Below are 17,570 nucleotides of genomic sequence, written 5' to 3' on the forward strand. Positions count from 1 at the left end.
TTTAAGAAAAACCTTGATGTATATTGTTTATTACATTAGTGGTTCCCAAACTTGCTGGTCTCAGGATTTTTTAATATTCTTTTTTATTTTTAAGTTTTAGTTGTAAATGGACAAAATAACTATTTCATTTACTTTTATGTACTGCTAGGATGGAACCCAGTGCCTCATGTGCTAGGCCAGTGCTCTACCCCTGAGCTACAAGCCCACCCTCCTTTGTATTTTTAAAAGTTATTTTTGACCATGCCATGCATGCTGGTGTAATCCCAGCAACTCCTGGAGGCTGAATTGGGAGGATTGCAAGTTCCAACAATTTGGTTAGACTGGAGGGTGGGGCTAGGGATGTGGCTGAGTGGTAATCTGGAAAGCATGAGGCCCTAAGTTTGATTCCCAGCACCATCAAAAAATAAAAATAAAAAGGACTATTGGATGTATAGTAGTTTACAAGTAAAGCACTCCTGTGTTTAATCCTTAGTTACCTCTACACTGCATTAGAGAACTTTAAAAATACGATTTTTTTAAAAATATGCCTTCCAATATTTACCATATTAGAACTTAAAATTTTAGAACAATTTAAAAAACAACAAAAATGAACTAAGTACATGCTTACATAAATAACATTTTGTAAGTAATATCTATTTTTTTCCCTGAACAAAACAACTCAGAAAAGTAGCCCTGTTTTAAGTTTTTGCAGATCTCTTTAATGTCCAATTTGAGACAAAACAACTGGATTCTCATAACAGCTTCTGCATTCTATCTTGTTATCTCACTCATCTGGGAAATCTCATTGTATGATCAGGAGAAAATGAGAGTTAACAGTTTTACTGAGAAAATTGTTTTGAACTCACAGACCTTCTGTAATGGTCCCAGGAACCCCCAGAGCTTTCCAGATCATTCTGGGGGAAAAAAAAAAGTTGTGACAAAAGTAAATCTCAGACCTTTACTATAAGAAGAAAAGCAGGCTCTACTAAGTACATTAGAGTATTCCTGATTACAGACCTAAAACAATCATTTTATCCTATGATTGTTTTTTAAAATAATATTTTAATAATATTTTATTAAAAATTAAGTTAAAATGTTTAAAATACGTATAAACTTAACATTGATGTAGGTATTAACTGGAATCTGGTCTGATAGGTTTATTTAAGTATAGCTATTTAGTACACTTTTCCAAAAGTTGACATATGAAATTTTAGAACCAGACAAGAGATTAAATTAAATAAACATTAAAAATTGTAATGACTTTACACAAAATACAAATGAAATTCTCAAAAAGGGTAGTTAATAGGGATTCCTGGTTAAGTGTCAGTTCTAGGAGGTTAACTGTAAATTGAGACTTGAAAATTTAAGAGGTAATTTTGTGAAGAATCCTTAGGCAAAGAGAATATTATATAAGAGCTGGCTTATACCTTAATCCCAGCACTGGGAAGGCTCAGATGAGAGGATTGCTTAAGCCCAAGAGTTCAAGGCCAGCTTGTGCAATATCATGAGATTCCAATTCATTTCTTTCTTTTTTAAATTTGGTGGTGCTGGGGATCAAACCCAGAGCCTCCTGGTTGTGAGGCAAAGTGTTATATCCTAGAGCCACATCCCTAGCCCCATGAGATTCCATTAAAAAAGGGGCTGTAATCTCAGCAGCTCAGGAGGCTGAGGCAGAAAGATAGTAAGTTCAAAGCCAGCCTCAGCAAAAGAGATGCGCTAAACAACTCAGTAAGATCTGTCTCTAAATAAAATACAAAATAGGACTGGGGATGTGGCTCAGTGGTTGAATGCCCCCGAGTTCAATCACTGGTACACCCTCATCTCCCCCGAAACGAAGGACAAAATTTGCTCTAGGAATTGAAAGGTGAACTATTGGGCTGTGATATTTAGTTAATTGAAGGATGAATGACCAAGATGAAATTGAATCATAATATAGAAAATAGCTAGGGAAGTTCTAATAATGCAGTGCAGTGGTTTCACGCTTAACTTTCCCAGTTGTTCCTAAACACATTATTGATAAAGTATAAAAAGTAGTATTTAAAAAAACAACATGAATGTTTCTGTACAACAAAAATAGAGCACAACTAAAAGCACTGAGTATGGTGGAAACCCAGAGACTACGTATGTGTTAGGACCAGAAGCAGATGGTGGTGACCAAAAATGAGGTTCACATGGGTTAAAGGGGACCTGGATATAATATTGACTTCATGGCTAGAAGGATCAAGTTTGGAATGGAGCTCCCTTGCTCTGAAGAGGTATATAATGAGATAGACAGAATGTGGTAAGACTGCCCTCCAGACTGCAGCTCTGTGGAGAGCTGAAGCCTGGAAATGCTCAAGGACTCTAAAGTAGACTGTTGAATGACTGTGTCTACAATTTCTCAAATATCATTGTGGATCAGGAGCCCTATTAGGGCTCATTTATTAAATGATTAGAAGAGCTGCTTCTAGGCCAGGTTAGTAGGCTGGGGAGGCAGGTAGAAGTAATTCAAAATTTTTAGGGGGAGAATTAAAGATAGGGTTGGAACTGTCAATGAAAGATGAACCTGCCACCTCAATTGCCAAAATACAGAAATGCATTTCCAAGAAATACAGCCAGTAAATCAGGAGTGGTGGCACACACCTCTAGTCACAGTGACTCAGGTGGCCGGAAGATAACAATCAAGGCCAGCCTCAGCAACTTAGGCCCTAAGTGACATATTGAGACTTCATCTCAAAATAAGAAAATGGGATAGGGATATAGCTCAGTGATAAAGCCCCCCTGCATTTAATCTCCAGTACCAAAAACAGAAAATAAAAAAATACAGCCAGTAATATCAGTAATCAGAACATAAATTTGTTCTAGATAAAAGTATTTGTATTGGGTTGGTTGTGTAGCTCAGGGGTAGAACACATACTTTTAGCCTGCATAGGAAATTAGGTTCAATCCCGTATACCAGAATTTTTTTTTTTTAATAGAACTGTCTACAAAAGCTTAAAGCATGTTTAGGCGTTTTGAGAGATAAATGAACACAAACATAGAGTGATCCTGTTGGTTTATAGTATACAAAGAAATCACTTTTCATTTAGGCTGGCCAAACTTAAATTTTTTTTTTTTGCCAACATTTAAATATAAGCCTTCTCTTATAATCTGTTCTTACCAAATGGAACACAACTTAGGTATTCTTGATTTATATATTTTATTTTCAAGATGGACAGAATTTCAGAATTCTTACTTTCAAAACATTTATAAAGTATGTTAAAGGCCCACAATTGCTTGAGGTAGCTAGATGAAGGACAGAGTAGGTTTAGTATCTAATTTTCTGGTTTTTTTGTTTGTTTTTTGTTTTTAACCAGGAAAAACATGAATTTTAAGTGCACATACTTTTTTCTTTTATAGTTTTTCAGTTTTTGTTGTTTTAGTTTTGGTCTAAGAAAAGTATTGGTAAAATATAATGAAATAATCTACCTTCTGGTACCTGATGTTAACATTTTTTTTCCCCCTCAGTGGATTTGGCATGACAATATGCAGTTTCTTCAAGATAAAAACATTTTTGAACACACATATTTTGGGTAAGTTAGGTAAATTTGCTGCAGTGTTTTTTAAATTTTATTTTTAAAATGTTCTTCTGTAAGTATTTTGAGTTTTTCTTTTTAAATTCTAGGTTTATGTGGCAGTTGTGTAGTTGTATTCCAAGTACATTACCAGACCCTAAAGCTGTATCTCTAATGACAGCAAAGGTAATATATAAACTTCAGATAAGTTCATCAAATTTGTCAATTTAAAATGATTAAAACCTTTTTTTCTTATTTTTATCTTTTCTTACAGTTAAGCACATCTTTTGTCCTAGAGACATTTATTCATTCAAAAGAAAAGGTATGTGTTCTGTTTTGTAGTTTTTTTGTGTTTTTTTTTTTTTTTTTGTCATTTGTGTTATCAGTTCTTTTGGTTTTTGTCTCTTTGGCTCAGGAATCCCTGTGCCTTGACTGACTGACTTCTTTTATTTATTTTCTTTTTTAGCCCACAATGCTTCAGTGGATTGAACTACTGACCAAACAGTTTAATAATAGTCAAGCAGCTTGTGAGGTGAGGTGAATAATTCAAATAATACATAATTTATGATTTTCTTTTTTGTTTTTCTTCTTAACTAAAATATTACAGCAAAATTATTTTATCTGTTATAAATCATAGGGAACCTAGTCTAATCAACTTTTCCTATATTTTATAGCTAAAAAGTTAGAATTTTTTAAATCAAACTTATTAGACTAAATAATCAGTTATTTTAAAATTCTTGAGGGTTTTTTTCCCCTTCTGTTACAGAACGAAAAAATATAGAAGACTTAAAAGATGTTCCAGAATTTTTTTTTAAAACTTGTTTTGATGGTGCTGGGGATTAAACCAGGGGCTTCACACATGATAAGACGAGCTCTATCATTGAGTTACACTCCCAGCCCCAGATATTTTTTTGGTTGTATTTTTGTTTTTTCCTGGTATTATTAAGGTATAATTGACAAATAAAAATTGTATATATTCAGGACTGGGTTGTGGCTCAGCGGTAGAGCACTCGCCTGGTGCGTGCAAGGCCCTAGGTTCAATTCTCGGCACCACATAAAAATAAATAAATAAATAAAGGGCTGGGGATGTGGCTCAAGCAGTAACGCGCTCGCCTGGCATGCAAGGGGCGCTGGGTTGGATCCTCAGCACCACATAAAATAAAATAAAGATGTTGTGTCCACCGTAAACTGAAAAATAAATATTAAAAAATTCTCTCTCTCCTCTCTCTTTTATACATACATACATACATAAATAAATAAATAGGCATTGTGTACAACTAAAAGAAATAAATATTGTTAAAAATTGCATGTATTCAAGATTTTCAGTGTAATGTTTAAATATATGTATAGGTCGTGAAATGTATACCACAGGTTAATTCATATATCCATTACCGTTCGGTACCATTTGTGTGTATGCATGAAGACATTTAGGATCTACTCTTAGCAAAATTAAAAAAATAAAATACTTCCCCCCCAAAAAAAATTTTTTTTAATACCGAGGATTAAACCCATGGGTGCTTAACTACTAAGCCACATCCCCAACTCTTTTTGTATTTTATTAAAGACAGGTTCTCACTGAATGGCTTAAGGCCTCACTTAATTGCTGAGGCTGGTTTTGAACTTGCAGTCCTCCTGCCTCATCCTCTCCAGCTGCTAGGATACAGGTCTGCACCACCACACCCAGGTTATTCTTAGCAATTTATTTTTATTTTTTTTAATTTGTAGATGGACATAATATCTTTATTTTATTTACTTATTTTCATGTGGTACTGAGGATCAGACCCAGTGCCTCACACATGCCAGGCAAGCACTCTATCACTGAACCAAACTACTTTAGAATGTTATTAGAAAATGCTTTAAAACACCTAATTCCCACCCACCCATTCCTAGTATACATCTTACGTCTAATTTTAGTTTCCTCAGTTTTAAGAAAGATACACTCCTCAAGGTAATCTACTCGGTTAATGACAGCCATATTACCATCTTAATAAAATAACTTATGATAAGCAACTAAAAAGAGTTGTAAACCTCTCTAGGAATTCAGATTTTAGGATTTTCTAGAGGTTAGAGATAGCAGCATAATGTGCAGTTGATGAAATTGGTTTAAAACTTATTTAGACTAATTTTTAAAGTTCATTTTAAAAAGTCATTTAGTTTTACCTTATAGTAAGACAATAAGAGGATCTGGTCATTAGAAATTTCAAACACAATGTATGACTGTTAAAAACTTTGTAGTTAAGCTAGGCTTAGTGTTGCATACCTAGAATCCTAGCAATTTGGGAGACTGAGGCAGGAGGATTACAAGAATGAAGCTAGCTTAGGCAGCTTAATGAAATTAAAATTAAAAAGGACTGGGGACATATAGCTCAGGGGTTGAGCACTCCTGGGTTTCATTTCCAGTACCACAAAAACAAATAAGTAAATTTTATAGTGAAAATTTGGAAACATGCACAAAAATGGAAAGTCATAATGAACTTGCCTGTACCTATTACCTAATTTCAACAGATAATATTATTTCATTCTGTTACATCTCTTTCTATGCCTCCATGCCTTTTTCAGGCAAAGTCTTTTCAAGCTAAACCAGATAACTATTTTCTGTCTATAAACACTTAGTATATATTTCTAATAGATGATAACTTTTTAAACTATCACTAGAATTCCATTTAATCCCAGGAAAATTAGAAATGATTCCTTAATGTCTTTTTTTAAAACTTTATTTACTTATTTTTTTATGTAGTACTGAGGATCGAACCCAGTACCTCACACATGCTAGGCAAGTACTCTACCACTGAGCCACAACCCTAGCCCAATGTCTTCTAATACCCACTTTGTATTCAGTTTTCTTTATCTAGAAATTTTTTTTCCACTCAGTTTGAATGAACTATTTAACAATATGTATATTTTGCATTTGTCTCTTTAAAACCTTTTTCATCTGTAATAGTTAACATCTTTTTTTTTCTTTCCATGCCATTTTCTCTCCATGCCATCTTCTGCAGGATTTTCCACATGCTTATAGTCAGAAGACTATATTGTCTTGATATTATTCAGCCTATACCTTTGTTCCCCTCCCTCCTCGTGGCTGTTTGATAGATCCAGAGACTCATAATTAGTCATAATTTTTTTGTTTCATACTGAGATCCTATTATTAATAGAAACAAGAGATTGGACAATGTTACATTTATGAGATCTAAAAGGAAGTATTATGTTTTATGTTAACTACCTCAGGTTGCCATCATGCAGGTTATGTACTAAGATATAAATGGCATCCTTGGAGTTGTATAATGAGGTGAACCTTATTTTAGATGTAAGGCTTTCTAACAATTAGAGAAGTTGTTTCAGTAAGAAGTTAAAATGATCAGAACATAATTAGAAGTAAAATCTTCAGTGATTTCCCCTTCCCTTTTTTTATCTAATTTAACAAGTATTGCTTGACTGTTGAAATGATGTTCTGTTTTTTTTTTTTAATTTTTTTTATTTATACATGACAGCAGAATGCATTACAATTCTTATTACATATATAGAGCACAATTTGTCATATCTCTGGTTATATACATAGTATATTCATACCAATTCATGTCTTCATACATGTACTTTGGATAGTAATGATCATCACATTTCACCATCATTAATTACCCCATGCCCCTCCCTTCCCCTCCAACTCCTCTTCCCTATCTAGTTTGTCTATTCCTCTCATGCTCTTGCTCCCTATCCAACTAAGAATCAGCCTCCTTATATCAAAGAAAACATTCAGCATTTGTTTTTGGGGATTGGCTAACTTCACTTAGCATTATCTTCTAACTCCATCCATTTACCTGCAAATGGCATGATTTTATTCTCTTTTATTGCTGAGTAATATTCCATTCTGTATATATGCCACTTTTTTTTTTTTTTTTAATCCATTCCATCTGTTGAAGGGCATCTGGTTTGGTTCCACAGTTTAGCTATTGTGAATTGTGCTGCTATAAACATTGATGTGGCTGTGTCCCTGTAGTATGCTGTTTTCAAGTCCTTTGGGTATAGACCCACGAGAGGGATAGCTGGGTCAAATGGTGGTTCCATTCCAAGTTTTCCAAGAAATCTCCATACCGCTTTCCATATTGGCTGGACCAATTTGCAGTCCCACCAGCAGTGTATGAGTGTACTTTTTCCCCCACATCCTCGCCAACACTTATTGTATATTCTGTTTTCTTAACAGTGGTTTCTAGACCGCATGGCTGATGATGACTGGTGGCCAATGCAGATACTGATAAAGTGCCCTAATCAAATAGTGAGACAGGTAAGAAAAAATTTGAAAATTGAAAAGCTTTCAATTTAATTCTAAATTTGCATGTGAATATGTCTTAATTCTAGGATAACAGTTTGAAAAGATCTGCCTTCTCCCATAAAAATAATTTTGCTTATGTTTTCTCAGCATCTCTCAACATCAGCTATCACTAATTAAGAGTTTAAAACCATAAATATTTCCTAGATACAGCAAGATACGCTCAAATTGCCTTTCTTCTTTTTTTTCAGATCTTATCCTGGATTCTTTATGACCTATACTGATTCTTTTTCAGATCCTTAGATATTCTAACCATGATACAGTAATGTAATGAGAGTTGAATGAATGGAATGTTGTTTATTTCTGACAGAGTCTGAATTATCAAATGAATCCATTTGTGTCCCCTAAATTTTAAGGGAAAACTATGTAATGAAATTTTAAATATAACTTTGTAGTCACTTGTGACACAAAACCAAAAACTTAATCTATATTTTATGCCCCTTTCCAATTGTAATTGAAATAGGGTAAAATTTAGTGGGCTGGGTTTTTTGGGGGTTTTTTGTTTGTTTGGTTTTTGTTTTTAATATTTATAGAGTTGTGGAACCGTAACTATTGACTTTAGAACATTTATCATTCCCCTCTCCAAGACACCCCATATTTCATTATCAGTCAGTTCCTTTTTTATTAACCCTATTCTTCTCCACTCCTGACAGTTACTAAGCTTCTTTCTATATCTGTGGATTTGCCTTTGTGATCATTTCATATAAATGAAATCATACAGTATGTATTCAGTTGTGACTTGCTACTTTTATTTAGCAATCTTTTTAGGATTTATTCATGCTATAACATGCATCCATTCTTCATATCTCTCTCTCTCTCATTTTTATTTTATTTTTTTACCAAGTAATATTCCATTGAATGGATAATACCACATTTTATTTATCCATTCAGCAGTTTGGAAACATTTGAGATGTTTCTACTTTTTGGCTAATTTGAATTCTGATAGAAACATTTATGTGTAAATTTTTACTTGAATATTATTTTCATTTCTTTTTGGTAAATACATAAAAGTAGAATTGGTAGGTGATGTGGTCACTCTTATATTTAACATTTTAATCTACCAGACAGTTCTTAGTGACTGTATCATTTTACATTTCTCCCACTGATGTATGAGGGTTCCAGTTTCAACATATCTTCTCCAAAACTTGCTACTCTTATTTATTTCAGCTATCCAGGTGGATATGAAGTGGTATCTCCTAGTGGTTTTGGTTTGCATTTTTATTATATCTAATGAGATTGAACAATTTTTCATATGCTTATTTGCCTATTTTATATCTTTTCTAGAGAATATGCATCCACTTAATATAAGTATCCCTTGGAAGAACTTAAATTATATTTCCTTCCCCAAGCCATTGACCCTCTCTGATAAGCAACTGTTCTGCCTTGCTCCACTATTCTGCCGAAGATAGAGGCTAAATTTGATTTTTACTTATCTTTACCAACTAAGAAGATTTAGTGAAATTTTTCTTTTGGTTATCTTTTCTCCTTGTCATGAAACTCTTTTTTGATTTTGGGTTTTTTGTTTGTTGCTGTATTTGGTCCTGGGTATTAAACCCAGAGCATGCTAGGTACACTTACAGATTCTACCACTGAGATACGCCCCGATATACCCCTCCCTCTAGGCCCCCCCACAACCTTTGAATTTTGTTGGGGGGGGGGTTGTTGTATTTTTTTTCTGGTACTGGGGATTGAACCCAGGAGTGCTTAACCACTGAGACACTTCTCCAGTCCTTTTTTGAGACCGGAATTTGCTCCTTAGGGCCTTGCTAAGTTGCTGAGGCTGGCTCTGAACCTTTGATCCTCCTGCCCCAGCATCACAAGTTACTGCAATTACAGGTGTGTGGCAGTGACCTTGGCTTAAATGTTGTTTTTAATACCATCTTTGCCTCATATCTTTAGTCTTTAATTGAGATTCCAAGGAGGCCTTGAAGGTCAAAAACTCATCTGCAGGCAAACTACAATTGGGCAGTAGAGAATATTCATTATGTTAAATTTTTAGAATGTGTTTTCACTATGATATGAATTGACTCTTAAGTTCTCACATCTTTTCCTTTATAGATGTTCCAGCGTTTGTGTATCCATGTGATTCAGAGACTGAGACCTGTGCATGCTCATCTCTATCTACAGCCAGGAATGGAAGATGGGTAAGAAGTATTTCTTTAACATTTAATTTTTAAGCTTTTTTGATCATCTGCCTGTAAAATATTTTGAAATATCCACAGGGAGATATTTAGATGGTTTTGTTTAAACATAATCTATAATAATACAAATCAAGAAAAGAAGTCAATTTTTTAAAAATAAAGTGTATTGCAAAATCTCTACAAATAACTTTATGACTTAGTCTTTTTATTTAGATTCATTTAGTCACAGTAATTGGAGTATAACTACTTACATTATTATAGTTAGTATCCAGTATCACAAAAATATGTGAGATAAATTTAAGTTTTTAAAAACTTTTTTTTTTTTTCTCCCAGACAGTATTTGTCCTCAAACTTAATATATTCTCTAAGATATATCTAATTGGCATTTCAGGTCAGATGATATGGATGCCTCAGTAGAAGATATTGGCGGTCGTTCATGTGTTACTCGATTTGTGAGAACTCTGTTATTAATTATGGAACATGGTGTAAAACCTCATAGTAAACACCTTACAGAGTATTTTGCCTTCCTTTATGAGTTTGCCAAAATGGGTGAAGAAGAGGTGAGACTTAATCTTGTTTATTTGTTGGATTATGGACTTATTTTCCGTATTTAGAATTTGGTTTTAATTTAAATTTTTGAATCAATTCTTTTAGAGCCAGTTTTTGCTTTCATTGCAAGCTATATCTACAATGGTACATTTTTACATGGGAACCAAAGGACCTGAAAATGTGAGTAAAGTTCTGTCTTATATTAGGGACTTGGAGGCCATATTTCCAGTAGTTTGCATCAGACAGTCAGTCATGAGATGTTAGAATCTTTTAAAAATCCCTTCTATTAGGTAATGTTAGGGGTCTAAGTTTGGTTGATATTAATATAATCATAGTAGATACAGCAAACAAAGAAACAATTGAAGTAAGTTTCAATTGGTAAGGTCCTGGAACAAATTAAATAAATGTAGTCAAGTAGCCACCACCTACTTTGAAGTCTTATAAGCAGTGTTTTGTTTTGGTGCACATTTTTATTATCAAATATTTTAATGCTGTATGTATGTATGTATGTATGTATTGGTGATGATGTTGCTGGGGACTGAACCTAGGGCCTTGTGCATACTAGGCAAGCACTCTACCAACTGAGCTCAAAAATTTTAATGCTTGCTTCATTCATTCATTCATTCATTGATTCATTCATTCATCGGTGGTGGTGCTGGGGATTGAACCCAGGGCCTTGTGCATGCTAGGCAATCACTCTACCAACTGAGCTATATCCCCAGCCCCAATTTTTAAAACTTTGCTGTTAAAGTTTTAGAAGACTTTGACAAACTTAAGTAGATGGTCCATTGATAGTATTAAAGTATTATATGAGTTTTATATTGTCTGTGAGATCTACATTGAATTGCCATCATCTATTTTCACTATCTTAATCTTTTTCTGGGTCCAAAGTGATATATAGTGTTTTTATCCCTTTAACTACTTTTCTCTTGCTTTTTTAGATCATAATATCATTTTATTCTCTTGTATTTCAGAGCTCTAATGAATATTCCTTTGAAATACCTACTATTTAGATTATCTGGAAACTCTCTAAATGAGGATTTCTTCTTTTGTGTGACATTTTTATTAAATAAAACATGGTTTTATCATACTCATAATTTTTTATCTTGACTTAGCTTCCAAGGGGCTTGCTTATAAGTTAAAAAAGAAAAAAAATGTTATTATAGGATTTATCCTTTTAGTTAAGTCAGTGTTGAGAACCATATTCATTACAGGTCTACAAAGCTCACTCTAAATGTCCTGAATATGGTTTAGAGTGTTTCAGTTAGGATTAAGCCTTTGAGTGGTGGTTTTTCACAATACATGTTCCTGACACTGTCTGCCTTGAATAGTTATATAAAATAAGTCAGTGGTTGTCAAGATGATGTTAAAATCTAACATCATACCAAAATGGGATTTTGTTCTCCTTAGCCTCAAGTTGAAGTGTTATCAGAGGAAGAAGGAGAAGAGGAAGAAGAAGAAGAAGATATCCTTTCCCTGGCAGAAGAAAAATACAGGCCAGCTGCCCTTGAAAAGATGATAGCTTTAGTTGCTCTTTTGGTTGAACAGTCTCGCTCAGAAAGGTGAAATGTTTCAACATTCAAAATGCTTAATGTATATTTGGTTTTAATCTTCTCATGTAATTGTTTTATCACTATTAATTTGTTTTTTATTACATAATTCCTTTTAAATAACACCGTATTCATCAATTCTTGTGGCTTAAGAATTTCAGTCCTTTCTACCAAACTTTTACTTTGTCTGAGTCATGTTAGAAATAACAGTAAATGTTTAGCAAAATTATATATGCATTCATCTTTAACCTAGCATCTCTACATCTAGATATGTATCCCAAAATACAGAAAGATACACACAAACATACACACAAAGCTATTTATTGAAACAGTACTTCTTATAGCAAGAAACTGAAAATAGCAAAATGTCCATCAAAGGGGGACTAGCAGTTGAACAATCAAAGTATACATTCAGTAGTGTCCCTTATGGTTAAAAATATATGGAATTTCTCATGGATAAAGTTTGATACAAATCCCCTTACTCCCCTCTATCAACCTTCCCTTTCTTAAAAACAAAACAAAAATAGCATATTTTATATCCCCGAACAAATAAGGTGGAAAAAAGTATATGGCATCTTCTTAAGAAAAGGGAGACTAAGAGAGAATGTGTGTATATAATGGTATTTATGTATTTCGTATTTGCAAATTCACCTGCTTGCTATATTGTAATGCCCAAATCAGCATTTGAGAAACTTTCACAGTCGTTTGCAGATGTACATATGCAGAGCAATGAAAAATTTGAGTTGCTTGACACATACTTTCCCAGTCGAAGTCAAACAAGGCAAAGCTCTGCCGTCTTGTTTCAGTTTTAATGTTGTAAACAATGTACTTTTCATGATGTATGCCACGTTTTTCAGATGTTTATGCTTTCCATTGGTGATTTCACTGTTTTTAAATGATTCCCAAGTGTAGTGCTGAAGTGTGCTGTCTATGTTCCTAAGCTCAAGGAAGGTTGCAATGTGCCTTAGGGTGAAAATACATGTGTCAGATAAGTTTCATTCAGATATGAGTCATAATGCTGTTGGCTGTAAGCTCAATGTTAGTGAATCAACAGTATATATTAAAGAACCTGTGTTTAAACAAATACTCATAAACAAAGTAATATATTGATTAATTGATCAAACTGTTGTGACCCAAGTCTCATAGGAACCTAATTCTGTATTTTCCTTAAAAACAATGATTTGGTTTTTGTTAATTCAGTGTTTGTAGCAGTTCATAGACATAACTACCACAAATATCAAGAACTAACTATAAAAATCAGAAACAGTTTTTAGAAAACTGAGTAACAATGGAAGTGGGAGGGGAACGATGTGGTGGGCACAGAAATGGGAGATTGACGTAACAAAATTGTTTTGTAGATTTAACTTTGGAATTATGTAAATGTTTTGTATAATTATAAATAAATAAATAAATAAGAAGCAATCCCTAAAAATCAAGAGTATAATGAAATAAGTGATCCTTACTATATATTAAGGAGGTGGTATAGCCACTGGAGAGGAATTAGCGTACTTTTAGAACACATTAACTGTAGATTTCTAGTGGGATATATCATGAAAGACAAAAGGAATTGCAAAATTGTCCTAAACTTTTAGAAATTATATTGTTATCCAGTTGGAATTATTATTCTGTAACTATGTGCCTTGGTTTTGGGCAAGACATGAATGAGAATCTTGGAGTTTTTATATATTTTTTTTTATTCTGGAAAGCCTGGAGGTTATCATGTTAAAAGAACATCATGTTAAAAGGATTCAACAGCTGGCTTAGGTTTCTGCTGGTCATAGACTGTACAACTTGAGCATCAAAAATAAGAAAAATTAGTGTGGACTGTGAAACACATCAGACATGTTTAAATCTGTAAGTTCAAAATGATAACTAGAAAATTTGAAAGAATTGTTGACGACCTTTGGAGTTTACTAGGAAATCAAATCATTATTTTGAAAACTGATAAAGGAAATGGTATCAAAGATTTTTTTTTAATCATGCCTGCAAGAAGTAAACCTCTTGGCATCCAAGTGGCGGATAAGGGAAAGTTCATCATCATAGAGATTCGAGCTAACAAATGAGCAAAGAGTATTGGAACTAAAGTATCACTTTTTTGTAACTCAGAATGAAATAATGGATATAGACAATGATCTTCATTGTTGGAAAATGTTACAAAAAAGAGTAACCCTTCATTGTGTGCCTCCTGATGAAAATCCACACTACCACATACAAAATATCCTTGATTAAAACGGCCAGTTTGCAGGAAATTTGGGGACAGAGGACCATGTTAAAATACCACCAACAGAATGTAATTAATAAAATATAAATGTGGGAAACTCAACGAAACAACCTGTTTTCTTCAACAGATAAATTACAAGAAAAAAACAAGATGGAGGGGAAAACAGTAGATTAAAAATTGAAGAGACATTTCAGCTAGTTGCAACAAAGGACTTTACTCAGATCTTAATTGAAACAAATTAACTATAAAATTATTTTTTAGAAACCTAATGAAATTGTACACTGGATATCATAAGATAGTAAGAGATTATTGACTTCTTTTAGTACTGATTAATGGTTCTGTAGTTATGGTTTTCAAATTTATCTATTAGGGATATGTACTGAGATTTATAGGTTAAATGATAAAATACCTGGAGTTTGCCTCAGAATAATACATATTGAATGACTGATGGCCAAAACGAAACAAGACTGGCTAGATTTTGGTAAATTTGAAAGTGAATGGTGAAATACTTGTGCATTATTCTATTTTTTATGTCTGAATTTTTTTCTGTAATAGGTTTAAAAAGAAATATGCAGTAATTTTAAACTGGAAGGTAAAACTCTAATATGTAGTCTATTTGTTTTTAAAAGGTCTGATGTCAAAAAAACAACCCTCTAGGTAATATCAGACCCATTCTAGCATTTTAATTCACATTTTAAAATATTGAATTAATTAAATGGAAATAAAGTAGATTGGGGCTTTCATATACCAATCCTGGAGTCTTGGAAAATTCCTCAAGAGATGCTTAGCAAGCCAGTCTAACGATCAGAAAATCCAAAAATCATTTTATGATGGTGGGTTAATACAGTTATAGAATCACCAATTTTGATGCATGTCATTTATAAATAACTCTAAAGTAATACACAGGGAAAAAATTTATTTCCACTAATATTTTCTTTTAGGCATTTGACCTTATCACAGACTGACATGGCAGCATTAACAGGAGGAAAGGTAATGTCTTCTCTAATATTAGACAGTTTGATCATCACAAAAATTGCAACAGTTCTTAAATGGGCAACTTTTGCTTTTAACAGGGATTTCCCTTCTTGTTTCAACATATTCGTGATGGCATCAATATAAGACAAACTTGTAATCTGATTTTCAGCCTGTGTCGGTATAATAATCGACTTGCAGAACATGTAAGTGAGAAAAAGAAGTCTTTCATTTGCTGTAATCTAAAAAAGAATATTCTGAAATTCTCTTTTTTCTATCATAGATTGTGTCTATGCTTTTCACATCAATAGCAAAGTTGACTCCTGAGGTATGTAAATATTTGTTACTGCTTTCAGATGAACTTTTCACATTGTTCAGGTTTCTCCCTTAACATGATAACCTATTTTTTAAGTATATAATTTGAACAAACCAAATTACCTCTTTGTTTTATTATCTCAAATATAAGTTTCCTAACTAATTATAAATGTATAAGTAGATTTGATGGATCATGGAATTCAACCTACATGCTAAGCTTTGAAGTTGTTTGGTTTGAAAGCATAGTTGTGTCCAAAGAAAAAGAAGACTGGCCAGAGTTCCATTTATAGAGAGAAATATGTGGGAAATAGTATAAAGTATCATATGAAAGTGTTTTTATAAATTGGAAGCATAAGTACTTTAAAAATGCATGTCAAATAGAATATATAAATTACTCCTTAGAGATCATAGATTGCTACAAGGAAACTTTTAATCTAAAAATTTCAATAGGATATATTTATTTCACTAACAGAACCTAATTTGGAAGTTGGGAATATGGTAATTGCAGGATTAAGAAATGACAGTTAAATGAGATCTATTGTAGGATGTAGAGACTACAGTTAATATACACACCATATACTTAAAAATTGCTTAGAGTTTGTGTTCCTACCCCTCCCCCCAAAAAAGAGAGAATTAATGTATATGTTAATTAGCTGGATTTAGCCATCCACACTGTATGCATATTTTAGAACATCATGATATACACTGTAAATTTGGACAATGTTTTTCAATTTAAAAAATAAATTTTTAAAATTATATTTTTCCAAAACTCATTTGACATTCATGAGCTCTGTTGATCTAACATAGCAGATTTAAATGTTAGAAGAGTATAGAAGAGTGTTAAGTGATCTAAATATGAATGTTTGTGGATCTTATAGGCAGCAAATCCTTTCTTTAAATTGTTGACTATGCTAATGGAGTTTGCTGGTGGACCTCCAGGAATGCCTCCCTTTGCATCTTACATTCTGCAGAGGATATGGGAGGTAAGTCTTGCAGCAGGTGTTTTCGGTATTTATTTTTCTGAGGATTTTACTTTTATGATACAGTCTCTACCATCTTAAATACCAGTTCCTTCTTATTAGTGTGCCCCAAAATAGTTGCTGTAAGTTACATGTTCACAAAAGAAAAGGAGTTTTGGTCAGAAGGCTTGGGGATAACTGAGTTCTTAGCTAGCCTCCCAGATGTTTTAAAAATTTCTTGTATAGTCAAAAAGCTTCAGGCAATGTAAAGATGTCATTTCTATACTCTCAAAGATTCCATAAAGGAACTAGATACCCCAGAAATTGAAACCAGGTGTTTTCAGCAGTTGACAGAAATGGTAGAGGAAATCCAACCACTTCTTTTTTTCCAAAGATAGAGCTGTGGTCACAGATTTTCTCCTTAGTGACTATTGGGAAAGCTGTAGTCCAGGAGTCAGGAAGCCTTTTCTCTATAGGACCAGGTAGCAACTATTTTAGTGTTTGTGGGCTATACAGTCCCTGTTGGAATGTCTTAGCTTTGCTGTTTTAGCTGAAAATTAGCCATAGACAATAAGTAAATGAGTGGGCAAGACTGTATTCCAATGAAATGACATTATATGCAACCACACAATTTGTCAGATTTCTAAGATTCTTTTCTCCCATTGGGAGTGGGGGAGGGGGAATTGCCATAGCAATGTGATTTACTTAACATTTCTCATACAATAGTAATAGGTTCCATGGAATAAGGAAAGTAAAGATAAGCTTTATAGAAGTAAAAGTACTTTTAAATAAATTTATAAATAAGATCTAAAAGTTACCGTGTTCTCATATTTGTCCTGTTTTACAGTTCATGGTTATTTTAAATTTTGTCAACTGATGACTTTTTCCTATTTTCCACTAATAAAAGTAAAGAGCTTTAAAAACATTGGTGAAACTTTCTTTACGCTCTAGTTTACCAAAAGCTACTTTAGCTCTAAGTGTCTAATGGCATGTATCAAAAGTAAGTAAAAAAGTAACTGTACATTCAATT

At 33.2% G+C, this 17,570-nt stretch overlaps 1 protein-coding gene and 1 non-coding gene across 5 annotated transcripts in view; one reads left to right on the forward strand and one right to left on the reverse strand.

The window, feature by feature from the left end:
* Window positions 1-17,570, forward strand: part of Usp34 (ubiquitin specific peptidase 34) — a 221,209-nt gene that overhangs the window by 171,955 nt on the left and 31,684 nt on the right. For 3 of the 4 annotated variants that reach the window (XM_078029130.1, XM_078029131.1, XM_040270699.2), the window contains 13 exons: window positions 3,466-3,530; window positions 3,623-3,698; window positions 3,787-3,834; window positions 3,979-4,044; window positions 7,708-7,788; window positions 9,892-9,977; window positions 10,366-10,534; window positions 10,629-10,703; window positions 11,934-12,085; window positions 15,236-15,284; window positions 15,368-15,472; window positions 15,550-15,594; window positions 16,460-16,564. In XM_078029130.1, the coding sequence (XP_077885256.1) occupies window positions 3,466-3,530; window positions 3,623-3,698; window positions 3,787-3,834; window positions 3,979-4,044; window positions 7,708-7,788; window positions 9,892-9,977; window positions 10,366-10,534; window positions 10,629-10,703; window positions 11,934-12,085; window positions 15,236-15,284; window positions 15,368-15,472; window positions 15,550-15,594; window positions 16,460-16,564 (1,122 nt within the window). The remainder of the gene's footprint in view (window positions 1-3,465; window positions 3,531-3,622; window positions 3,699-3,786; window positions 3,835-3,978; window positions 4,045-7,707; window positions 7,789-9,891; window positions 9,978-10,365; window positions 10,535-10,628; window positions 10,704-11,933; window positions 12,086-15,235; window positions 15,285-15,367; window positions 15,473-15,549; window positions 15,595-16,459; window positions 16,565-17,570) is intronic. The other variant, XM_078029132.1, reaches the window with a different exon arrangement.
* Window positions 11,171-11,243, reverse strand: Trnaa-agc (transfer RNA alanine (anticodon AGC)). The gene has a single exon. It is a non-coding gene; the product is annotated as a tRNA-Ala (tRNA).

Source organism: Ictidomys tridecemlineatus, chromosome 12 (genome assembly GCF_052094955.1).
Source record: "Ictidomys tridecemlineatus isolate mIctTri1 chromosome 12, mIctTri1.hap1, whole genome shotgun sequence".
Lineage (NCBI taxonomy): Eukaryota > Metazoa > Chordata > Mammalia > Rodentia > Sciuridae > Ictidomys > Ictidomys tridecemlineatus.